The sequence below is a fragment of the Ambystoma mexicanum genome, chromosome 10, assembly GCF_040938575.1.
Source record: "Ambystoma mexicanum isolate Mex_15411 chromosome 10, UKY_AmexF1_1, whole genome shotgun sequence".
NCBI classification, from domain to species: Eukaryota; Metazoa; Chordata; class Amphibia; order Caudata; family Ambystomatidae; genus Ambystoma; species Ambystoma mexicanum.
The window spans coordinates 1375289555-1375316522 of record NC_090932.1 but is presented as its reverse complement, the minus strand read 5'-3'; the positions used below and the strand labels follow the sequence as shown (position 1 = coordinate 1375316522).

Sequence of the window (26968 nt, the reverse complement as noted above, 5' to 3'; positions counted from 1 at the left end):
TACAATTGGACAGTTCCAGGACAGAAAGGACCCTCCAAAAACAAATATGGGAAAAAACAAAATGCCTGACCTCCCAAATGAGAGCAGTCGACCGAAAGTTCGGCAAATTTTCTGTAATACCGGCTCTATCCTTCTACAAAGCTAAAGTGGTCCCGGCCTTGACCTATGGCATAGAGGCTTCGCTGTACTTCCCATGCAGCCTTTGGTCTAAAGTCGAAGGGTACGTGTGGAAAACAGTTTTGTGTTTACCTAAATCATCGCCCACCCCGGCCATTAGAAGAGAACTTGGTCTCGTGTCTCTAGCATCAATGATAGACCAAAGCGCGATGCGCTTATACAGAACAATAATCATGTCGGACACTCTACCCATTTTTAACATCTTACGGGAGGAAATCGAAACAGGAAATTGCGAGGCTCTGGCTAAATGGACCAAGTTTCGAAAAGATGATCTGGCAAAAATAGAATGCTCGGAAAAAGATCTGAAAGAAAATCCAGACCGCATCAAAAGGAAAATGGTAGAAATGGACTGGATCTGCACTACGGAGAAAGCTACTAGCTACAAGCTTTTAAATCACCTACCTCCGTCATTTAACAAAGCGAAACAACCCCTAAAATACTGTGTTAAGTTTCCAGATAAGAAATTAAGAATTTCAATCATGAGAGCAAGACTAAACCTGATGCCAACCAGGGAAATTCTAACATTCAGAGGAGACTTATCCGAAAAAAGGTGTCGCCTATGTAAAAAAGACTCATCCATCGAAACGCTGAAGCATTTGGTGATTGAATGCGAAATTACAAACAAAAACAGAACTACTTGTCTCACCCCATTGGGGGAAAATCTGTGGATTTACGAACCAGACGAACTATGGAAGAGACTGATCTCTGGCGAAAACACGAGATGGACGCAAGCCCTGGTAAAACTTATCGAACTCGCATTCGATCTGATAAACTGTAACAGATCAGAGGCTAAACCCGTAACGGGACTGGAAGTGGTTTAACGCGAGAGGAAAGTAAAAGGCTCTCAAGGTTTCTGACCCAGTGTGTTAGGCAGGGGGGGGACTCTGGACTTTTAGCCCCAAATCTCTACTGTCGGTCTACAACATGTTGGAAAAAATTCATGAGTTGCTCTAACGGCAGCACTCTGAAGACGATCAAAACATTTTCTTTTTTTGACAAAACTTAGTTTACTGAGTAAAGTTCAATAAAAAAAAAAATAAAAAAAATATATGAATCAATCGGGCGAACCCCCAGTTCTTTGAGCAAGGAAACTATATGACAAAAAAAAAACGACTTAAAACTGTTCTGGAATTCGTATGAAACCTTTTACTATGGGGGTCATTACGACCCAGGCGCTAATTGCGCCAACTTTACCACCATGGTGTAAACTACGTTTACACCATGGTGGATGGCGGATTTACCGCCCCATTCCAAGGTGAGTGGGGCGGTAAATCCCCATTTCCCATTTTCCCTTCCCCATTCCCATTTTTGCCCCATAGGGCATAATGGGAGTGGGGAAGGCGCTAATTACGCCACCGTAAATTACGGTGGCGTAATTAGCATCATGGCAGGTTAGCGCCATGGATTTTAACGGCTGCTAAGAGCAGCCGTTAAAATCAGAATAGGCGTTAAGGGTTAACGACGGCGTTAACCCTTAACGCCTGGGTCGTAATGAGGCCCTATGTCTCTACCATACATGCAATATACTGACCTCAATCTTGTTGCAAGGTGTGCAGGGCAGACGTGTAATTAATGTTCTTCTCTATTTCATACAGGGCGTGGCACTGTTCCACTCTATGGGACATAAAGGAAGCACCTATTAAATGCTTATTGATTAAGCTTCAGAAAATAATCTTAATACTAAATCATGTATTACTGACCTTCGGGTGGAAATTACTGCTGTGTGCCACTCATTAGATACTCCATGGCCTTAGTTTTCACTTATTTATTCAGCGCTTTCTTTAACATTCTCAAAAGCCTGATAATGCGGAAATGTCAGCATGGTGAAACCCTCTCCTCACTCACCATTTATATTATGTGTACTGTCCTTTATACACCTTTTAATTTTATAAAATCTTGAGTGTCTACGGTCAATCTAGTATGTCTTATCTACATAGTTCCAGAGACTTCTGTTTATTAATGCTGGCAGCAATACCCAACATTTTAAACTTGGATAATTCACCCATTATATTGTGTTCGGGACCTGCTGCTCTTGCTACAAATTCTCCCTCGGCAGTGGCAGAACTGGGAATAAGTGCTTGATCCGCACTTGCGTGCCTAAATGCAAGGTTGCAACCATATGCGACAGCCATTTGAGCTTCTTCCTTTTAATATATTTATAGCATACGTTAACAAAGTAAAACAGTGGACAAAATACACTTTCCCTCGTTCACAATTTGCAGACGCGTATGTTTGGGAACTGCTGTTGGCGCTACGCACACACGCGCGGCAGAGGCAGTACTGGTAATAAGTGCTTGTTCCGATCTTGCGTTTCTGAACGGAACTTCACAGCCTTACGCAGTGGCCATTTTGGTGAGTTTGTTTCTATCTTTAACAGAGGAACTAGATTTACAAACAGATTTCTAAAGCACGATGAAACAAGGTGGAACCGCTAATTGCATGAATAAGCCCCAGTCTATGGTGGTATCAAGGGCATTTGACACTGTGCCCAGTTTAGAAGATCTATGTAACTTTCTCATCTTATGAGTAGCGTACATTCCCCATTCAGGCCTTCATTGTAAATGTTGGCATTTATAACTCTTAATTTATTCCTACCATAAATAATGCATATGCTGTTTTTCTGCAGTTGTAATTTATGACTGCACGTAGGTATAATGTATACGCATGCAGTAAATTGCACATGTACGTGCTTACGTTTGTGAAATCTGACACATTGTGGGTCTGACAGCAAGTAAATACAGAAGTTTGGATGTGACTTAATCTGTTTCTGGATCTGGTCCACGGATTTAAGGTACTCTACTTCTGTGTATGAAACTTCAAATGTTTCAGCTGAAAGCCTTATGAGACAAGTTGACAACGTTCTGCATTCACAAGCACGATGAAGTACTGAGAATTCTCACACATGCATGACATAAGGAGTATTTGGTTATTTCTTTAACATTGTTCCATTGTCAGATGTTACCCTTACTTTTTAGTTTTGGTTATTAGGTGGCCCTGAAAGTTCTAACTTTAAGCCAAAACTATTGTCATTAAAATAAGAGTTTTAACAAAAGAGCTTAAAATAGGGGCTTTGAATGAGGGTCTGTAATACTTTTCAATGGAGATGACATATGAGGATGGATACATAGGTTTTGTGTGTTGTTTGGCTATGTGTCCACTCATTTAACCCCCCTGTCTCTAAGTCAAATCTAAGTGATTTTCCACCCAAAACTTCACCCCTTTTGCACTCTTTCAGTGCATTTGTTTTGTATGCTGAAATTGGCAGCCATTTTTGCTTCAGAAATGGTGGCTGCCATATGTTAAAATATTTCCAAAAAGTTATTTTACTTGTTTTTTATTTAAAATACTAGTGCTTTTATGTAATGTAATATATTTTGATTTATTTTGTATTGAAAATAAACAACTTACTGTTATTGATATGTTTAGTTGCAAACTATCTCTTGAAATGTCCATGTACTTACTTGTGAGTGTTTGGTGATGTAAATAGTACCTCATTGGGTGTTCAGTATGTTAGTGATGTCAGTAGGATGTGATTGGGTCTGAAGTATGTGCTTTTTCCCAAAGGAAGCCATTTTCTTTCACAAAATGCTGGTTTGCAGCCAATCAGGGCTGTACGGGCTGTGGTGTGTGTTAACCTTATCTTTGAAAGGAGAGGCCACCATCATGGCAGTGAAAAGAAGTTAAGTGGAAATAAAATGTATTTGCTAAACTTTCATTAGAGAGATGTTTATAAATAGCATTAAAATATACCTATTTTGTGACAAATTACTCATTAATGAAGCAAACATCTTTCTCAGGAAGATGAAATACATACAGAAAATTACTACTGTTAAAATACAGCGCTATGAATCACTGGCAGGCAGGCGGGTCTCCTACTGTAAACAGCAGTAGCTGCTGCAGACAGTGGCGGCATGGGGGTTCTATGGCCAGTCTCCTGCAGTCATCAGCGAGCGTAAGCCATGCCCACAGCAGGAGGGGGCACCACTGCCTCCACTGGGCCCCCATGCGAGGAGGAAGTAGAGAAGGCGAGCACCCCTGACCCACCTGGGCCTTTCCACTGCCAGCCTGTTTATAACTGGGAGGCCATCAAGAGTTCACCGCAGGAGTGCTTTGCCTTCCTCTTCAACAACGAGCTGCTGAGTTATGTGCACTTCATAGTGGGCAAGGAGTGCACGGCCCAACGCATTCCGGTGCACAGGTTTGTGCTGGCTACCAGGATCGTAGTCTTTGATGCAGTGTTCAACGGAAGGATGGCCACCACCTATGCCGAGATCGAGCAAACTGACGTGGAGCCTACAGGATTCCGATTGTGGCTCAGGTTTCTTTATTCGGATGAAGTACCAATTAGTCCAGAAACTGTTATGACAACACTTTAAACAGCCAGGAAGTTTGCCACTCCAGCAGTACAAGCACATTATGTGGAGTTTCTCACAAAACATCTTTGAGCACATAACGCATTCATGCTTCTTACCCAGGCTCAGCTCTTCAATGAACCTCAGCTTGCTACCCTTTGTCTAGATACGATAGACAAAAACACATTGGATACAATCAGTGCTGAAAGTTTGACTAATATTGATATAGACGTGATGTATGCGGTGCTGGATAGAGATACGCTTAGCATTAGAGAAAGTCGTCTCTTCAGAGTGGTTGTTCGTTGGGCTGAAGCAGAGCATCAAAAACAGCAATTTGCGGTAATGGTTGACAACAAACAGAAGGTGCTTGGAAAAGCCTTTAACGTAATCTGCTTCCCGCTAATGACCATTGAGCTTGCTGCAGTAAATCCTAAACCTCAAGTTAAATCTATTGACCTGCCTCAGTGTTGCCTCAGAAGAAAATAATGCAGCATTAACTGATTTCAGCAAGTGGAGAGACAATGGGGCTACATTGGAACCAGCGACAGGATCAGATTTGCAATTAATAAAAGAATATCCATTGTTGCATTTGGACTGTATTGCTCGATCCATGACCCAATTGATTATCAACTTAATATTCAGATAATTGAATATGAAAATAACCAAACACTGGGACAAAACGATGAAGGATTCAGCGGCCAACATGTTAGCATGTCAATGGTTGTTTTAGCAGGACCTCATTGCAAGGAACAGATATAAATCAAGTGATTAAAGGTACACTTTGTTAATACAGTTTTATTACACCAGTAGCCTTCTACACCTTCAATGAGGTCATTCACTTTCGGGAGACTGCTCAGAAATAACACTGGAAGGGCCAAGTTTGAGGTTACTGCTTGATCGAGCTGTCTCAAAGAGATCCCTGGGGTGGGCGGGAATGGCAATCAATGGGTGGGTAAATCCAAACACCCCCCCACAAGCTGTGTGTACCTCTTCACATTCCATCTCCCTTGTGACATGGCTCCAGTGCCTTAGCTTGCCCCACCGAATAGCCAAAACTAAAAAGGAATCTTGTGTCAAAGCTGATTCTTGTAAACTACACACGTGCTCAGATCCCACAGCAGCAGGTTCCACTATATGAATTTTCTTAAGATAGTGTGGAATGTGGAGTGCCCTCATTTTTATTTCGAGCTGGTTCCTGCACTTCATTGGAGAGCAGCTGATGGGCAACATCTACACATTTCTGGGGTTTGGTACTCAGAACCTACACTTTTTTATATTTGGATATATGGTGGTGCTTTGGCACCACCTCTAAGCCGAGACTATTGCAATGGATTACAGCTAGGAGGAGAGGGCATATGAATAGGGACACACAGCCTGTGGGTGTTGTTAGTTATTAACCCACCCATTGACTGCCCATGGCCATGCTATTCCCTATGGCCCTTCCCACCCGCTGGATGTGTGCTTTCTACTCCAACTTTCAGTGTTATGTGGATGGCACCCTGCTCTCCTTCAGGCTCCCCTCAGCTGCCTCTACTCCTTCTCTTATTCCTGATTGTCTCTCCGCAATCCAGGAGTGGTGTGCCGCCAATGATCTCTGCCTTAATGCCAGTAAGACTGAGATCCTCCTCATCAGAACACCTGCTCCCTCCTTTCCTCTCTCTCTCTCTCTCTCTGGCTGCCCACTGTTGGCCCTCATTGTTCTCCCACTTGTGAGGCTAAGACCCATGGGGTCATCTTTGACTCCACCCTCTCCTTCTCTCCTCACATCTCTGACGTCTCTAAGAAGTCAAACTATAAGCTGCACCTCTCAGAGGTATTCTTTCTTTCCTCACTTTCCCCCAGAAGCTCCTTGTCTCCAGAGCTCTGGTTCTCTCTAGGCTGTACTACTGCATCAGCCTCTTTCTAAATCTTCCTGCCTCTACTCTCCGTCCTCTACAACTTATCCAGAACAGGACTGTGAGACTTGCCTTGTCCTCCAGCCCACGGATCATATCCCTCCAGCACTGAAATCTCTTCACTGGCTCCCAGTGGTGGCAAGGATCAAGTTCAAGACCCTTTGCATCGTCCACAATGCTTTCTGGGGCCTGGGACCACTCTACCTCCAACTCTCTCTTCCTAAACACCTCCCTTCTCATGCTCTCTGCTCATCCACCTCCTACTCTCTGAGGGTCAGTTGCTTTTCCAAGCAGAGAGTTGGGGGCAGATTTCTTTCTTCTTTTGGGGCCTCCCTCTGGAACAGCCTCCTTGCCTCTCTCAAACTTGAGTAGAACCACCCCCAGTTCTGGAAGCAACTCAAGACTTTCCTCTTCGCCTCCGCTTTCCCTCTTCCTCTGCCATGCTGATGACCCGTCTGGTCCACGCACTGGTCACCTGGCCACCCTCTGAACTTGGGTCCAAGTCCTCGCATGTCCAGCTGCACCTACCCTACAATGCCGCCTGCCTCCCACAGCATTTTTGGTCTGTGTCTGTAACCCTACAGTCCCCTCTCTCTGCACTTAAGAGCCACCCGTTGGCTGCACTTTCCTTTACCTACACTAAGCCACCAGCTGGCTACACTTTTTGAGTACCTGCACTTCTCCACCCATCCCCCTTTGGCACTTCTCCCAATCCTCTCCCTGCACTTGCATGATCTGATTGACACAGGGCCGAGTAAGATCGTTGTTTTGTCCTCCTTCTGTTCCCCCCCCCCTTGTCTTGTTGCATCTAGAAATACTTGTGGGCAGGCACGTTATAAATGCCATATCAAATAATATCATTCCAGTCTGGGGTTTTCTCGTGGCTGATTCAGCGCATTTGGGAGTGGTAATTCTGTAATACAAAGACAAGAAACTTGGTCAGGCTAATAGGCAAAGCTGATGAGACAGCGGCACAAATGAGTTCATGCTCATTCAAACATTCAGGGGAGTCAGTGATTGGGGTCCCTCCTTAACTCCCTCATGCCACCTATGGGGTAGAATATTCTCTGGCAAGGCCATGGTAGGCCACCTACCCTAGGTTGAGAGGGGTCCCTACTGCTCTCTGACAGGGTCATGATCCTGACCATATGACACCCGTCTACAGGAAACTGTTGACATCTATAACCTTTTGTCACTGTGTTCAATTATTTTAGGGACATTCATGTTTCTGGTCAGTAATTTATGAGCATATAATATCCTGTAGTGCCCCTGTGGGTAGGTACCAGCTCTTTTGATTGAATTTTACTCGATCTCGTTTGATTGGCCCTTATCACGTGTTGGGCGGTAGCCCTTAAATGCGGCGTAACCGCTATTAATGCTGCATTTAAGGTCTGGCCCTATTCTGAGTTTGGTGGAAAGTATTTTACCGGAGGTAAAAATCCTGCTTTCCGCCTGTTTTGGGCACTATTAGCATGGCGCTAGTTGCGTTGGCGCTAATAGCGCCATGAAACCCCCATTGGGTCCAACGGACCCAATGGGGAATGGGAAATAACCGTTAGCCCGCTATTCGTGATCCGGCGCTTATAGCGCTGCAACGAGTAGAGGTAACGCTATTTGCGCTGGTGGTATTCCAGTGTTATTACCGGCGGGCTACCGCCAGACCCGTGATGATTCCAATTTTTGTTATCACCCGTACTTATTGCCATGTTATTTGCTTTCAGAGATTAATTTCTTCTTTCTTTCGCTTGAAACAAAAATAGATTTGATTTTTACTTTTTAAAGTGTTTTTTGGGTCACGGAATTTGCACCTTTTCTTCCTTGGCTCCAAACTCATTCTCAATGTAGTCCATTTTTTACTTTTTCTGGTATTTGTCGATCCCATGCACTGTTTCTAAAAATCCCACTATTATTATTGTGATTTTAATTCTCATTTTTCCTTTTTTTTCCTGGCTACTTCTCCCTTGATTACTTAGTTTTAAATCCCTTGTCTATCCACACTGCCTTATGATTCAATCATCACAGCTTGAGCGCAGCCAAAGACGAAACACCAACCTTAACGGGCAGCTCTCCTCCAAAATCCCTTTAGGGTTTGAGTGCGCCGTTCTTCGAAGGAGCGCAGTCTGCTTCTCCCATTACCGTTTCAATTGGGTATGGGAAAGTGGAGGGGTGCCTGCATCAAATGCAGAAGCCTGCAGCACTTAACCAAATAATCCAATGGGCAACCAGCCAGCGAAGGTACACCTGTGCTGAAATGGGTCAGGGACAAAGACGTTTTTATGGGAGGGTTGAAAGGGGCACTTGCCCCGGGCCCCCACCTTGGAGGGGGCCCCGCAAGGCTAGTTGATCAGAAGAAGTAAGATTCCATTGTTCACCAGTCTTAAATAGCACACATCAGGATATTTTATGGCGTGCTGCTCAGGCTCGAAATCCATTGCCTTTCTGTTTTGGCAAGTGCATTCTGCCTTGATCACATCATGTATTGCTTTCTGTGTTCACTGTGGTATACATAGTTTGTGTGTTCCTTATGGCACAACCCTGTAGCATTCTTTCCTTCCTGTGGTAATTATGTTCATAATGTGCAATAGGCAATGGTGAAATGCATATTGATAAATTGAGTGCCACAATGGTTCAGAAGTTAGCTCAGTGTGTGAAGCACCCATTGCAGAGATATGTGTTCATATGCAAAACTAGAATATCACATTCCAGCAAGGCTGGCTGAGTCTTTCCTATGTCTAAAGTTTATAAACCTGCCTGCATATGTACTTGCTTTTGCAGAACAACATTTGCTATTATAAGCAATGTACCTGTACCAGATATAGGTTGCTATAAAAACTAACATATCATCCGTATGGTGAAGATCTAAAAATTGGTTTGTTCAGATGGGGTGTTGTAACACCTAGGCAATCGCCTCCAACGATGGCATAAACTGTTAGTCCAAGAGGTGAATAAGTATCCAAATTCAAGACTATGGAACAACAGCGTTCATGTTTGCATCCTGGATTTGCCAGGAGACGATACAGAGATCCTCGTCAAATCATCTACTATATCTTACATTACTGTGCTGTCTTCTGTGAGGTTTGCCTTCTTGCATGCTACTGGTATCATTTAGCCCATTGCTTGATCTTTCTTCTTATATAGGCCATTTGGGTGGAAAGGTTGGTAGGCAGAAGAGAGCTGACCATATGTTGCATGCCTCAGGCAAGCATATTTTAAGGTCTGCTTGTTTTACACAAAAAACTGTTTGCTTTCTGGTAAAACTCAAAGGTTTTTATGCACATTTATAAATGAAAATGTTGCAAGCCATTGTTTTGGAAGTATTTAAAGCTTTGAAATACAAAAGACAAACCCAGATTAAATGTGTTAAATCACATAGATTGATGTGCTGGTTCTTATATACTTCCCTTGATGATGGAGAGAATGAAGCTAGAATCATCCCCCTTTTGCATAACACCCTTATATAATATTTTTTGTTGTTGTTGGAAATTTGTATTATTTTCATTAACAACAAACCAAAACATAACCACACACCCGACATTTCTGTTACAAATTTACAGCATACATCTGCATGTACTTCATCGATGTCTTCCCCCCTCCCCACTTTATAACTTGATCTTCCGGTATTATTTCGGGCTTCCATTCTACGGGTTTATTCTCCTTCGCTGCTTTCGGCTGTATCACATTCATTGGAGATGGTCTGGGATACTCCTGATAGTGTAGCTATATTTGTCTCCATGCTACCAGAGGTCCTGCTTCTTCGCCCTCCCCCTTGATGGCCGAATCATACCATGCCATTGTTTCGGCATCTGTCCACTTCAGGAGGCCATTCCACCACATTTCTAATCTGGGTCTGCTTACTGCTTTCCAGCACATAGCAATTCTTCTTTTGGCCAGGATGTAAGCCAGGTCCTTAAGTTTACATACGTGTTTAAATTTGCGTGGTCTAGCGAATCCCCCCAGTAGGCAGACCCATACAGATTCCACGTCCAGGTTAATCCCATTAACCAGCTTGCCGTGTCTTGATTTCAACCCAGTATTTTCCCACCTCCTGGCACGCCCAGAACATATGGATCATCCCAGCATCCTCCTCCCCACACTTAGGGCATTTTTGTACTCCCGCTCTCCCAAACCCCAAGATCTTCCGGGGAGGTCATATATGCCCTATGGGTGATGTATAACTGGATCTGCTGCAGCCTTGCATTCCTAGACACCTTTTTTTGGTATCTTTGGGCTCTTTCCCACTGTCCGTCTTGCATGGGTTCTCCTGTCTCCTCCTCCCATATGTGTCTCAATTGGAGCAGCTCCCTTCCTACCCTGGACATTACCAATTCATAGATTCGAGATGTCTCGTGCCCTCCCTCCGAGATATCATACATAGTTTCTATAACGGTATCCGTTTCTTCTGCCAGTAGTATTTCGGACCACATTTCCTTCACCCGTCTAGTTATTCTGGTATAGGTGATATGTTGCCCAGTGGGTATCCCCGTTTCATCCACTAACTTTTGAAATTCCAATGCCCCCCCTTCTTGCCATAAATCACCCAAGGTCGCTAGGCCTACCGGCTCCCAGTATTTACGGATTACCCTCCTCAATTGCTCTTCCCTCCCATACAGCGCTACCAGTGGCACTTGCGGGGGACATGGGGTCGGGTTGCCTATGACTCGACACATCTTGTGCCACATCTTCCACCCTGTTTCCAGCAATCTTGGTCGCTCCTTGATCTCTGATTTGGGTAACCATATCAATTCTTTTAGTAAATAAGTATCGCATTCACCCCTCAACAATCTGGATTCTGTTGTCTCATCCTCCGACAACCATCTCGCACCAAATTGTAGTTGTGCTGCTATGTGGTACACTTCAAAGTTTGGCACGTTTATACCGCCTCTATTGTACGCGTTTTGCAATTTCCAAAGGGCCACCCTGTTTCTGGAATTGTGCCACAGGAAGCCTCTACACATGCTCTGGAGTTTAGTAAAGAATCGCCTGGGCGGCACATAAGGAATATTCACAAAGAAGTGTAATAACTAGGTAGGGCCACCATCTTAAGCAGGGCTGCTCTCCCCACCATGGCCAGGGGGAGCTTTGCCCAGAATCCCATACTGTTTTTAATGCCTTCCACCGCTCTTTCCGTGTTGTGTTTGTGTTCATCCTCGGGTGTATGATATATGTCGATTCCCAGGTATCTAAAAGTTCTGTTCTGCCAGGCTATCCGCAGGACCGGGAGGTTCTTACGCAGGACCCTTCTATACCTCCTCAGCGGAAACGTGCATGATTTGTTTGGGTTTACCGCGATACCCGAGAGGGTCCCATAACGCTCCATCACCTCCAGAATATATTATAAATTCTCTTCTGGGCATCGGAGGTACAATAACATGTCATCTGCATACAAAGATATCAAGTGTGGTGCCCCCTTGGTGTGGATCCCTATTTCCTCGTACTGCTGTCTCAGGCATATCGCTAGTGGCTCTAGTGCTAGAATGTACAACATCGGGGACCATGGGCAACTTTGTCTTGTACCTCTACTGAGTTGCCACTTGTCCGATATGACCGCTCCTGTCTTGACCCTGGCCATGGGTGCACTGTATACCATTTTCACCCAGGGCAGGTACCCTGGTCCCATCCCATATGTTTCCAGGGCTGCCATCATCCAGGGCCATCTCACAGAATGAAAAGCTTTCACTGCGTCTAGCGAGACTACTGCCATTTCACTTGGGTCTCCCTCTACTCTCTCTATAATGTGATGAAGCCTCCTATGGTTATCAGATATACTTCTTCCTGGGACTTATCTGGTTTGATCCAGGTGTACAAGCTTGTTAAGTACCCTTTTCAGTCTATTCGCCAGCACCGATGTGAGGATTTTACTGTCCTGATTCAACATGGACAGTGGTCTATATGAACCGCACTCTCTGCTCGGCTTGTCAGGCTTGAGGAGTGGTATTATGACCGCAGTTCCCCTTTGTCGAAGGCTTTGTTCAGCATTGCTAACAGCGGGGGGGGAGTACCTCTTGTTTGTATGTTTTGTAAAATTTGCTAGGTAGCCCATCTGCCCCGGGTGCTTTACACGTGGGCAGTCGTGTTACTACTGCTTCCAGTTCCTCCATCGTAATGGGGGCATCTAGCTCCTCCCTTTCCTCCTCACTCACTTGGGGGAGTTCAATATCTTCCAGCGTTTCCTGGATCTCCTGCCCCAGCTTCACCCCGGTATCTTCATATAAGTGTTTGTAAAATCTGAGGAATCTCTCATTCACCCCTTCTTGAGTGTTCCAGACCTGGCCCTCTTCTCCCGCTATCTCTCTGATTGCTATCCTGAGTGTCTCATTCTTATACAGCCAGGCGAGCAGCCTCCCGGGTTTGTCTCCCCCTGCATGTTGACTCTCAATATATTTTTTATAGTTTAGGTTACACAGTCTCTTCCAGAGCCCGGCGCTTGCCTGCTGTAATAGGCTTGCCTGTTCGGCATCCTCCTGTGAGGTGCCCCCTTTTTTCATGTGCTCTTCTAGTCTCTTTTCCGTTTCTTGTAGTTCTTGGACTATACCCCCTTGGAGCCCATTAGATTTAGATATGGCCGCTCCCCTCACCACCACCTTAAAGGCCTCCCACAGGGTACCCTCCGATTCCACACTCCCTGTATTATTTTCGAAATACCCAATAATCTCCTCTCTTAGCTCCTCCCAGAAGGCGGTATCTTTCAGAGTCTCAGCTCTGAGTCTCCACGTTGGATTCTGGCCCTTGGGGGCTGATGTAGCCACGTCAGGGCCAGGAGTGAATGATCAGATATTATTCTCGCCTTATATTTTGAGCTCGTTTATTCCCCAGCCAACTCCGAGGAGGCGAACATATAGTCCAGCCTTGTGTATAGGTTGTGTGGGGCAGCGTAGGGTGAGTATTGCCTGTTGTTCGGGTGGTGCACCAACCCGAAGCCCCCCCCCATCAGGGCGTGTAGCGCTTTTGCTGCTGGGGTGGGCTTGTCTAGTTTCGTGTCTGACCTGTCCATTATGGGGTCCAGCGTGCAATTAAAGTCCCACCCATATAACCGCCCCTCCCGTATGGGAACTGATTTTTCTGTATAACGTCCTAAAGTAGGCGGCTGTGTTTTGGTTAGGTGCATAGATATTTATAATGCTCAGCTCCCTGTTTTCTATCAGTCCCCGAATCGCTACCATCCTCCCGTCCACTTCCGCAGTGGCCTGTAACATCTGGAAAGGTACGTGCAGCGCCACCCAAATAATAACTCCCCTGGCGTATGCTGAATATGCTGCTCCCACAGTAGTCCCTCGCCACTTTTTCTTCACTGCCTCTTGCTTTTCTTTGGTAAGGTGGGTTTCTTGCAATAGGGCTAAATCCACCTTTTGTATTTTCAGGTACATCATTACCTTATTCCTCTTCAGGTAGCTATTGAGGCCTCTAACATTTCAAGTGACTATTTTAAGGTCTCCCATCGTTGTATGAATCCCATCTCCCACTCCTCCCTTTTGGTCTTACCCTCCGTTTATATTTGCCGTTCATTGTGCCCGGGGGCCTGAATGTACAAGCTCGTTTCCAAACTACTACCCTTACTACTACAACCTCACACACTTCAAACCCCCCAACTTTCCCCCCTCCCGTGCCCCAACTGTAGCCCAGCTCCATCCCTGGATCTCAGGCCTGCCCGCATCTGGTCCTATCCACTATATCGGCAATAGGAACACAGCAGGAGGTTGCCGTACTACTGGCAACCTATCTTATCTATCTATTGGGGTGTGGGGTGGGTCCGTTATGCTCTTACAAATAGCTTCAATATTTCTACAAACCGCATGTTCTTCCCATGTTCTCCCATGTTTTGGACAAGACTATATTCCAGTCCCATTGTTTATATGTATACGGCACCTCGATATTTGGACTCTTCACTTCTCGTCCCGGCTCTCGCGTTGATCCTCTGCCGGTTGCGGGGCATTCTGCGCATCCAACCAGTTCATGGCTTCCTCAGGGTTCTCAAAGAACAGGGCCCTGCTTTTATAAAAGATTTTCAGTTTTGCGTGGTACATCAGTATGTATCTAAGGCCTGCCTCCCGCAGCCTTCTCTTGACTGCTCCAAAGTTTAGACGGCGTCTTTGCACCTGGAGTGTATAGTCCGGGTATGCTGTTATCTCCGCGGATGCCCTTCTTATTTTTACCCCCTTGCGAAAATACTCCATGATTCGTTCCCTATCCCGGTAATTCAATATCTTGGTGATAATTGGCCTCGGCGGTGCCCCTGGGGCACGTCTTCTTGACAGTACGCGGTGGGCTCTTTCCACCGCAAAACCCTGGGAGAGCACTCCACCTTCCAGTTCTTGCAGTATCATGGTTTCTATGTAATTTGTAGGATCCGGGCCCTCCTTGCCTTCCGGGAGCCCGACAATACGTACATTGTTCCTGCGGGCCTGTCCTTCGGCTTCCTCCGCTCTGCTTTCCAAATTGCTCACTTGTTAACTTAATTTATGAATCTCGGAGGCGTTCGCTTTAATGGTGGTGGATTTTGTCTAGGCCTCCTTTTCTTGCGCGCTTGCGCATTCAGCTATTGCCCTGACATCTTGTCTCAACAGGTTAATGTCCACCTTTACTGCATCTATTTTAAATTCGAGTGAGGTTTGGAGGTTTGTCATGGCGGCTTCCAATTTGGTGTCCCATGAGATCTTTAGGTTCGCTATCGCCTCGAGAATCTGCTTGTCGGTTCTGGTCGGTCCGGTGCCTGTCTCTGGGCTCTCCCCCTTGACCATAACTTCCTCTGTGGCTTGAGAAGGTTTGGTGAATCCGTCTATGGTGGGTTGCTTCCCCTTGGTCTTGTGAAGTTTGGATGCCATACTAGTGTCAATGTTGTATTCCTCTCCGGGCTGGCGTGGCCAAGCGACCAATGAAGGACCGGATTTAGGGGAGGCCCTCTCTGTCACCAACACTTCCTCTGTGCCTCCTCTGGTTATATCCGCCCTCGGTTAGGCCTCACCGCAACAGTGGCTTTCTTTTGGGCTTCTTCCTTCGTCTTGTGCGGATTGGCACTCCGTCAGGTTCAGCGCAGTCTGCTGCACCCCTGTTTGCCCCTCATATCCTGCCGCAGGTGCGTTTGGGCGGTCATATAGCGCACGCACAGCGTCCCCGGCCTCCTTTTGACATCTGGGTACCATCCCAGGCAGAGGCCCACCTGGTCACCCTCTCGGTCCTCTGGGCCTGTGCTCACTGCGCCCACTGGCTGTTTGCGCAAACAACGTTGAAAGCTTAGCGGTGCACCTCCCTCCTCATGTGCTACCGCCCAAGCACTGTCCAGTGTCCACCCGGTGGGGGGCGAGTGCGTTCCTTAACTCCCCCACACCTGCCCCAGGAGGCGGAAGTGGGGGCTGCACAGATCGCTCCGCTTCACATCAATGCACTGGATGCGCTCTTTTGCTGGCCTGATGTCCTGTTGTTGGGGCAGGCCGTCCTGCTTTCCACCAGTGTCCCAGTGCATATACACACGCCCCAGGATGGGTCCTCCACTCAATGGCTGTGCGTCGTATGTCAGCCAGCCTCTTGTTCATGAGCAGTCTCATACGCGCAGCTCCCAGCTACGTTGTTCTGCTGCTGACATTAGTTGCACATGTCATTACTCGCTTTGTGCATGTGTTCACCCGGACTTCAGCAGGGGCCCCTCTCCCATGCCGGGCCAGGCCACGGAACCTCTCCCCAGCCTCTCTCTTATTCGCGCTTGATGCGCAGAGCTCGGGCAGCGCCCAGTTGGTGGATGCCGGTCCCCGGGGCTGCTGCCCGAGCTTTTTGTGCGCCCAGCTCTCAGTGTGTGCCGCCGGTACCGCGACGCTCCTGCATTTGCCGGGGGCTCCCAGGGTTTCCTCCTCCACTCTGTGTGTGCTCTCACTTAGGGTTTGCGGGGGCTCGGGGCCAGTACCCGCACCGATCCAATATCCATTAGAGGGCACGGGGCTTCTCGCTCTCAGCCCCTCGGTACCTCGGGTTCCCACTGACCCCTCCAGCCCCTCTGCTGGGTCCCGCGGGTCAGCCCGACCCCACAGATGGGTCCTGCTGTTGCAGCCGCGACGTCCTACGAAGGTCGTTGGGCGCTGATGCTGCTTGTTACAGTAGTCGGTCCACCGCACTCCCAAAGCTGTGGGGCTATTTGCTTGCCTCAGGATGTGCGTCTGCACCCGAACTGCTTCCCTCCGGCTCTTCTCTTTGTTCTCACTGTTTGCGTGCGGCGGCCATCTTTCCCTCCTCCGCGGTCGAGTCTGCGGGGCTTCTTATCTTCTAGCACCGCATTTTTTTTGTATTTCACCGCTGCAATGCATCCAGTTGTGCCCTGAGGCTGTCTCTTCTAGATCCTGTATTTGTGGGTCTTGTGCTTTAGTTTTCACGTGGTTTTCCTCAGGATCTTGGTCAGATCAGCAGGAGCCTTCACGGAGACACGTCCACCTACATGGCTCTTTAGACACGCCTCTTCCCTTTCTATAATATGTTGTTTAAAAATGGTCATGTTTGGTAATGTGATTTGTGTACTTTCCAAGTCCCTTTATTTATAAAATGAGATTTTTTTATTTCATGGTAAGAACTAGAAAAGAAAGAGTTCAAATGCAAAAATTGCAGAGTTGGCACAAATCCCAGCTTAACCCCTTCACCCCTTAACCAATGTGTGATCCTGTGCATCTCATTTAATCTTGTATTGCCGAACCTCTCAATATCGCCAGTCCCTAAAACTTTCAAAATGGTCAGCCCTTCCGAGTGATTGTCTTAACATGGTATGATCTTCATAAAAGCCTTAATTCATGGTTTCACTGTGTTAATAGTGAGCATATTTCTTTCGCACACCACAGGCCTTTGTTCCTTTGTTATCTAATGGCAACACTATTTTAAAACCATATCCCACTTCTAATCTCAGTCTGTCTGGATAAAAAACACCTTCCTGGTAGCTTCTAATCTGTCTCCCCTATCCATGCTATACGATATGTGTAGCGTTCTCCAGCTTTCCAATTGGTTTCCTCTGTCCATGCATGAGCACTTTTGCATTCTGTGAGGCAGCTAATGTGAGTTCTCTGTCTATTATGGGTTCACCTTTTACATACGGTCGTGCATTAATACTACATCTACCTTCCTGGATGTTATTGATAAAAAGTATCCTGTATGTACTAGAACAGTAACACCTTTGTAGACTGCTAATGTTGGTCTTCAAATGCTACTTGTTTATCATTCTCATTAGAGCAAGAATGAAGAGGGCAAAGGGACTTAAAGGAGTAAACGTGCTTGTTATGCTGCGAGACAGCATATCGACCTACAGGTTGTGAGCGCGACGGGTGCGGGGCGCGACCACTATTCTTGATCCCTTAATTCCTTTGGTTTGGTGGAGGGTGGCCCCAAAGATGTCCGTGTCCAGGGCCTCAAAAGTGCTTAAGAAGGCCCTGGTCAGGGAACCAACGTAGTATGCCCCGTCCCAAAAAGGATGGCCCTGAGCACAGAAGCCTCAGGGTGTTTGTACAGTTTTACTCATTGAACCGCATCTAGAAAAGTCTGTTATGATTAAGGTTCCCAGTTTTATCAGATTAATTTAATCAACATTTTCGTATGTATTATTTAGTTATTGTATCTGTATTTAGCCACATTTATCTTTGCTCTGTAAAAAAAAAAATATGTTGCAACTAGGGCTTTTCTGCATTTATTCAAATAAAAAATGGAGCACTGTAATACCTGTAATAGGAGGCGCGCCTTAAAAACAAACAGCTGCTCCCTCTGCTAACATTGCTGTAGCCCTTCAAAGAGAAGTAAATCACATTTTTTAGCCTTTCCAGAGTCACTTTGCACAGCCGATAGCCTGAAAGACACAATCCCCCCTGCCTCCTAAAATACCCCTTCTCCCCCGAATAGCTATTTAGTTCATTCAGACTCTTGAATTTCCTTTTTTTTCTACTTTTTACAAATAAATAGTGAAAGACAGCAGGGTGATTTCTGTCTGCTTTCATGTGTAACATCAGTAATAATGGGAAACTGGTTATGATACATTTAGTCTTACATTACCAGTGGGCTTCCTAATGGTACATCCTGGGGGCAACACTTTACAGGACCTTGCCAGCTCGATGTAATGCTGCTCAGCCCACCCATGTGACGTAGACCACCTGCTCTCCGGGAGCAATCCATTGCACCTAACAGTCCACAGCTGTGACTGGCACTCAGCTAAACCCAGCTTCGTGCTCTATTGTGGGGTGTGCAGGTAGGCATGCATGCCTGTGCCTGGGGCAGTGGCTTACAGCCTTAGAAGATTCAAGTGCTTGCCAACCATTAACTATTCCGTCTGCACCTGATCGCGTAACATGGCTGCGGCTCCCACGTCATTGCCTCAATGATGGTTGTCGTTCAGCAGCGTCCGAGGCCCAGGGAGTACAATACATTGCCACCAGCTTCAACATTGACACGTTTTATTAGCCACGCGCTGCACAACAGGCACTTTATGTTTTTCCGAATTCACATGGCACTTCTGGGAAGCAACCCACTGCTTCTCAATGTGTTAATCTTACAGAAGCGTGATCGTCATTGTCACCTGCCGGGATTCAAACCTCTGACCACAGGTTACAAATAGATGCCAGCATTGATCGCTTAAGTAAGTGAGCTGCCACTCGTTGCAGCACGTTTGCTGTTCCAGTACCAGGTGTTGCTGTAACCAAAGCCAATGCTGCTCACATCACAGACAAAAGAAGCTTGTAGCCCCTTCTAGAGTATTAAACTGCGGTCTTCAGATAATCTCATGAGTATTGTTTCTGGCACTTGAAATGGTGCAAATCAAGGTTTATATATCTGGTTATTTTTAAGCATGTCCCCACAAAAAGTGCAAACATGTAGGCACTATCTGAATTATTTTCCTAGCCAGAGAATATTTTTCAGCATGTTAAATATAATCAAAATAATTTAAAATATTAGTTAGAAGGTAAGTGGTAAAATGACCACATTATTGCAGCAATATAAATGTGAACTTGCTGCTTCTGCCGAAGGGTTTACATGTTGTAATTTTCATTGGGGGAATTATTTGGAAGTGTGTATACATTTCTTTCAGCTAACTAATCTTTTACTTTTTTAACAGTAAATATTATGAAAAAGAAGCACTTCTGATGGATCCGGTAGATGGCCCGATACTTGCATCCTTACTAGGTATATTTTCCTTTTGTTAATGCATGTTTTATCATTAATTTAGTGCTACCTATGCTGCATCTTGACATTTTGTGCCTCATCACGAGTTGGGCGGTGTCCGCCGGGGCTATTAGCGTTACTGCCAAACCCCCTGCAGTATCAGCGCCGGATAACGGGTTTGGCGGAATGGTAAGTCCCCATTGGGCCCACTCGGGAATTTCCCATTCCCCATTGGGCCCAATGGGGAATTCTCAGCGCTACTACTGCCGGCTGTATTAGCGCAGTGGTAATAGCACTGAAAATCAGCAAAATTGCAGCAGATTTGCCCCCAGCTCAGAGCTGGGGGTAAATCCTGCCAAACTCTTGATTTGGCGGACCCTTAAATGCAGCGGTTATAGCGTTACTGCCGCATTTAAGGGTTACCGCCAAACTCGTGATGAGGCAGTTTGTGTTCAATGCTTTCTTTTGTGATCAAATGGGAAAAAATGTGTTTCGGTTCCCCAGAAGATTTTAAAATAGTCAGTCCTAACAGTGCAGGCAAGGAATTTTGGCACCCTAGGCAAAATGTCAGATTGGTGCCCCCCACTCTGGGTCCTAACGCTTCTCAACCAACCGTCCCCATTTTTGTTACTAATTGCTGCAACCCATTACCTGCACCTAACACATTGCTCATGTCTTCTCCTGTGGATGGATCCTATCGCACTTTCTTCACCCTCACGTCCACTCACGATGTTAGGTTTCAGAAGTAAAATAAAAGCCTCTGTGTTTATAAATACAGGTTTAATAAACCACTCAGTTATACTATAGCAGCAATAAATGCAATACTGAGCCATGTGGATCTAATTCTTTCTGTAAATGATATACAGGCAATACAATACAAACAGTAGGAAAACTATTTTGGTAATACACACTATACACACGTAAGCATGTAAGCATCACTACCGCGTACAAAATACTAAACCGGTTTGGTCCCAATACTTGCTAAGTGTGATATGAATAAATTCAACAATAATTTGCAATATCCCTTTTTAATAGGTTTAAAACACACAAAAAAGTGAAAAACAGTGAGTGACTCCTCAAAACCATCCACAAACCCAAGAAACACAGGAGCAGAAGTGATGGGCTACCAGTTGACATAAACCATGAAACATATGTGTCTGGGTCCCAATGCCATCATGTATGATACATGATGCCTTTGGTAACCCAGACAGATAAACCACACACATCTAGACATGCATGTTACTTCGTACTGTAAGTGGTTTCAACCCAACACTCCACCTAAGTCAATGCCTAGTATGGGATGCCCTATGGAAACCCTTATTTATATATTTTTTATGTCAAAAGTTTTTTTATTTCTGGATGATGTACCCTTATATAACGCCCCTCTCTTTGAATCCCCCCCGGCCTCACTGAGCCAAGAAGTAGGTTTGTTTTACAAATTAAAATATTTATTTGAAGAATTGAACAATATATATTATACTTTTATATATATGAATAATATCTGAATATTACACTTATGAATATTTATGCAATGATCAGCATGGGTAATATTACAATATCATAAATCTCTTTAATCAGTTAGAAGTAGGAATAGGAACAATAATGTAGCAGAGAATACTTCGTATGGTTCAAGGAAATGCAATGATAGGAAAGAATGCAACAAGGTGATCACTCTTTCCCCCTGTTATTACTCACTCCCCCCAATATGCAATATGAAGAGATGGAATGAGGGCACACAGGGATCAGGAATAACAATCAACAATTGCAGTTTCAATCCCGATTCCCCCCAGCAAGCAGAGAGAAACAGGGATGATTTTAAACGGGTCAAATGCTTTTGAATGTAATATGAAGTGATGGGAAAAATGCTAAAATGACTTTAATTCGCTAAATGGGATTCAGAACTAGTGAGAGTTGCTTTGGATTGGTTCAGGTCAACACTAGCAGTGATTGTAGAAGGATTAGCAGATGGAAAACGAAATTCAGAAGTTGAAAGCAAGAAATAGCTGGTTTTACATGTGGTGAAATTGAGCCAAATGCGAAATCGCAGCAAACTTTTCAGTGCACGAAATATGTTATTACAGCAAAACTTTAAGGAATTCTTAGCTTCAAAATGACGTTTAAATCTCGTTCCTAGCACATATGGTTCAGAAGTTACAGGTTTTAGCGAAGGCCAATTTTTCTCAAAAGGGTCAAGATTTTACAAATGGGATTGCGCTGTTGAAGATTTACAAACAAGAATGGACTTATACTAAGGGGCTATGAAGATGCAAGATACCCAACAGCCAGCTACCAGAGCAGCGGCGCCTCCGCTCAGACTTTTGTCCGCCAGGACACTTGACTTTCTTCAGAAAATATATTTAGCGCAAGTATGATTTATCGCTACAGTTATCACAGAATTATATGAATGAGAGATGGATTCAGGATAGACACAAGAGATTCTACAATGCAGTTTTGGTTATATTGGAATGGGTTGGATTGGATTACTTAATACTAAGAGATTTGCTATAGACAGTTCTATGCTAAATACTCACTACTATGGCTTTGGAATGGAATGGATCATTCAAAGATCTGGTCAAAGGTTTGGACTGGACTTCGCTCGCCACCGGACAGGATTCAGGGCACCTGGACTCTGCTCTCAGCAAGGCACTCTGGTCTGCACGGCCTCTTGGACTGGATCTGATGCGTTCCGGGTTACAGCTCTGCTGGACTGATCTGGATCTTGGGTTCTAGCAAGGGATCTTGGCCAGAAGCAGCAAACAGCTCAGCCAGGCTGTTGAATGGTTTAGGCCCCGTCGAAGTTTAGGGGTTAAAATCAGGTTGCTAGATTTTAAAGGCCTGCTGAAAAGGGTTCAGCTTTTTGGGTTAGGCCTCTGCTTCAGGGTTCTGGAATCTGGTTCTGGAGTCTGGATCTTCCTTCAGAGTGCTTCGCCAGTCGATCAGTGATGAGTGAATGTGTGTCTGTGTGGGTCCTCTACAGTCCCTATTTATCCATCTTCAAAAGGGGTGGGGAGGCTGATTATACTATGCCCAACCCTCTAAGGATTTGATAGGTCAGAGAATTCCCCTCTCCTGATTTGAGAAAGGAATAGTGTGTCATGATGTGTCATCACGTGTCAGAGTGACACAGTGTTTAGGTCCAAAGAAAAATCCTCCCCTTTTCTTCTGTTTCAGAAAATCAATTTTTCCTAAAAAACATATTTACAATATCCCCAACTTGTTAATATTACATATACACATCACAGATTAATTAAAGCACATCTCGGTTCAAGTCCCATCTTCATACGAGTTGTGGTTTGCAAATGACAATTGTTCGCACTTTTGGGCGGTTACTCAGTGTTAGTTCTGTACCAATTTTTACACATGCATACACATACCATCTGGGCATATTCCTGTAATTTTTCATGTTCCTAACATAATCACAATAGCTAGAATATGAACTTTTTTGTGGTTCAGTCTCTGAATGTCGCACAGATTCCAGATTAGTGTGAGCACATTTTTCATTTTAATAACCTATAAATGCCATATTCTTACCAGTTCAGTACAATTTGCTATAAGTCTTTCCCACAAACATACAGTTACTTCAGTTTCAAATCCACAATTTCAGTCTGGCCCGCCTCCAAGGCTTGGCTGAGCCAGAGAGTCACATGGGCTTGTCTTCTTGGGCAGTTGGTGTCAGTCACACCCGAATTAGCATTTTCTTTCAGTTCAAGGAACCCATTGTCTCTTTCCCAGAGCAGCAGAGGAAGTCTCCTCCTCTTCTCATTAGCAACCCCATGAGATATTCTCTCCTTTTGGTGGGAATGAACCGGGTGGGGTGTTCTCAGTGAAGAAAAACCTCTTTGAAGTTTTAGCTGAATCAGGTTACCTTATAGTCAATTGTGACATTGTTCCTTGTGAAAAATTACAGTTACAAATTTAAAATAAGCAAACATATCTTCAATTCCAGTCTTTTTCAACATGAAAATCAATGTGTGGAACCCTATATTGCATTTGATGTAAGTCCCTTCTTTGGCATATTTAGCTTTTGAGACACAAGTTTCACCTGACAGATTTAGAGATAGCCAGCGTCTCACAGAGGGGAGTAACGGTATTGCACCCATTTTTGACATATTTCTTTCCAGCAAGCATCTTTAAAGTGGATTTTGTTCTGATAAAATATACTTCTGCTGACATTATATTTATGTGGATTCTTGAAGTAGAATGATGTTCAACACCCAACAAGGAGGTTGGATCTTTTGGGTGGTTTGTGAGCTATGATTTTTGCAAATTTGACAACCAAGAAAAACAGATTTCCACACAGCTCTGTGTTTCTTTTGCAGTCATTTTGCTCTGTGGGAAGCCAAATTATGGTTTTTGGCAGTGGTCTCCTGTGTTACCACTGACATAGGCAAAAGTAGATGGCGGCCTATTTTTCAGATTTTTCCTGCGCACTTCTGGGTGATTTTAATGTGCATAATGCTTTCAAGCGGCCATTCTGATGTTCCTGATGCAAGCAGTGCACAGTAATGTTGCAGGGCCTGGACTAGTGGTGTTAAAAACATCCCTCAGTACCAGATGTGTTAAAACAAGTGAAAATGCCCATACATTAGAAATTAACTTCCCGTTCTTTAATTTTCGCAAATGTAGACACAAGCTTCTTGATGTCAATGTTATGCTCTATTGAAAGGGTTGCTAGCCCAACAAGTCTTTCTTTCAGCTGCTCGTGTACTTTGGGGACTGCCTGGCAGAAAAAAGAGAGGAGATTAATGATGGCTCTGCAGAGGCCAGTGCTCTTTACTAGAAGAGGTTGAATTATTTGGCAAGGATCACACAGTTTATTTAAACAGTGAAGATGACATTTTAACCCACTGTACAGTTTGGGCACTTGAACACATACCTTTCATGCTACACTTGGTATCACAGTCTGATTGGGCCATCGGCCATTCGGCCCGTGGCAAAATCATTTGAGGCTGTCGAGGCCATGGGGGCCGGTTCCTGAAGACCACGCCTGGCCCGGTTTGGTTTAATGTAACTTAAGTTACTTTAAGTAACTATCATAGAATTCATAGAGAGGAGCACATGCCACATGCCTTCTAGCCCTGCTGGGACACACACCCTCTGAACAGCACAAACATTGACGTCCATTTATCCTGTCACAGCTTATCAAGACTTCAGCTGACCTTTGGCCATGGGTGCAGTGCCAAGAAGCCTCCTGTCAGGGGAAGGTGGCTCTTTACAAGTCTGTATAATACAACCTTTCATAACAGAATTGTCATATTTTTAGTACTGCAGAACCATGCTGATCGAGGACTTTTTATTTGCCGATTATTAAAGGTAAATAATGCCTTGGGCCATGATATTGTACCTACCCATACAATCCTCCCCATACTACCGAAACCCACAGGGCTTTCCATAAAATGTATAAAATGTGTGTCAATCAAATTCCTTGGGCATCCTAGACAACCCATTTTATCGAGTACCTGTAACCCATCCCCTCTCCTGGAAATCTCACAACATTCCCAATGCCAGCATTGCGACCCTTTCCAATCTTGAAGGCATTCCGCATTACGCTGTGAACAGCATACATTTCAATTGGAATTTCATAATACTCAGAATATCACATACCCTCGAATCCTCCTGTCGTGATACACAAGGCTCCAGCTAGTGTGCAGCAGGGCAGGCCACCACGGACAGTCCAGTCACCAGAAGACTGTCCACTTGTCCAGAAGTCGGAGAAGAAAGAACATTTGCAAGAGTGAGCCTCAGTCACGAGGGCAGTGGACACATGCGGTGCTAAGGAGCAGGTGCCACCTGAAGCCTTACACGCAGCACAGTGTGCTACGGCCACACCCATACCCAAGTCCCAAGTCCAACCTGAACCTCACAGTGCCTGATCAGCAGGCCCTGCTGTGCTGTCTGCTGCAGACAGTGCAGCTGAGAGTACCACCCACCTTGTGAGAGAGAGAATAAATTATAATATATATTATACAAAAGAATCATGCATTTGCTGCTCTAACATTTCCACATTATAGGCAAGCGCCTAAACTTTCCTAGTGGTAGCACCGACCCTGAGTCCTAAGAGTTCTCCTGCATTCCTCCCTACCTTGCATAATGCATAGCCCCTGGGTCTTTATTAAGGAAAAAAATACCACTAGCTACAAATTACCAGTCAACCAAGATGATTACGTTGCCTGGTAAATGCCAACAGGGATACTTATGGCAGTTGGTAAAATAGTACGCAGTATATATTTACATTTTGGGGTCTGACATATTTCCTCTAAATCATAAATCAACTTCTATCACCATGTTCGTAACCATTTCACGCATAACACATTCTTAAAAAGACTGGGCAGCTAAAAGTTGACCTGTCATTGTAACTTGTTTTGTTAGGAAGCCCTCTGATAATGCAGGATAACACCCTTGCTGACACAGTACAGTGAAGAGGGAGGAGGGGGGGCAGAATGCCCTGCTGTGTTAGGATACATTTTCTCTGACCTTGTTTCCATTGTACAGATCAGCTGGAAGCATTGCAAGGAAATGTTTGAAAATTGATCTGCCGAGTGTTTCTCAAAATAGATTAAATGCCTTTTTTAAAAGGCTAGGGCATCTCAGCTCTTTGCACCTGCATGCTAAAGTGCTGGCAACTTACGAAAATATTTTTATTTTGGTTGTTTACATCTGGGTATTTTGGATATATTCCTGGTAACCCACTGCTTACTGTGAGGGGTCAGTAATGTTAGGCTTACAACTGAGATTAAGTTTTGCAATGTTTGACATTTTATTTTGAAAAGAATCAAGATATTAATCCTAACTAAACCTACTCTACCAGGGGATTCCCTACCTATTCTGGGATCTAAGGGAAAACCTCCTAGCATACAAAAAACCAACCCTCACACGAAACAATCAAAGTAAAGCAACAATAACATAAATAAACGATTACCCAACAATTAAGGTCTTGGTTGACTTTTGCTTGCTCTGGGCAGATTCTGTACCTCCAGAAATGTCCAAAGTCAATTTTTCCCAAGGAAAACCAAGTCTCATGTAAGTTCTTGAAAAGTTCCAAAATAAAAAGCCACTTAAAAAAAATCCACAGGTAACAGTTCCTTCTTCTCTGGTTGAAAAGCTCCCTTTTCAAAGTTCCATAAAGAAAACAGCACCAATGGTAATCTTGGATAAAGTTGAAAAAAATTAATGCCACTTTAACAACTTTACTTTGTGCAGCGTTTTGTATGCAATTTGTCAGAATGCTTCTTTTAAGGAAATTGTTCTCTTTGTGACAACTTCCTTTTATCAGTGTTACTGTGAGAGCAGAATTATCTGTCTCTCAGACTGCTTCTCCTTCAACTTCTTCAACATATAACAGTTATGACAAAATTCTAGACAACCACAGTTCAACTACTGCCGCTACAACTTGATATTGTGGAAATGTTATTAAACTTAAACAAGACTCTTTGA

At 44.7% G+C, this 26968-nt stretch overlaps 1 protein-coding gene and 1 pseudogene across 2 annotated transcripts in view; both read left to right on the top strand.

The window, feature by feature from the left end:
• The window catches only part of SGSM1 (small G protein signaling modulator 1), a 1887833-nt gene that overhangs the window by 783065 nt on the left and 1077800 nt on the right, over positions 1–26968 (top strand). For both annotated transcript variants that reach the window (XM_069619387.1, XM_069619388.1), the window contains exon 6: positions 19488–19555. In XM_069619387.1, coding sequence (XP_069475488.1) covers positions 19488–19555 — 68 coding nt within the window. The remainder of the gene's footprint in view (positions 1–19487; positions 19556–26968) is intronic.
• Positions 4137–5288, top strand: LOC138492776 (BTB/POZ domain-containing protein 1 pseudogene; annotated as a pseudogene).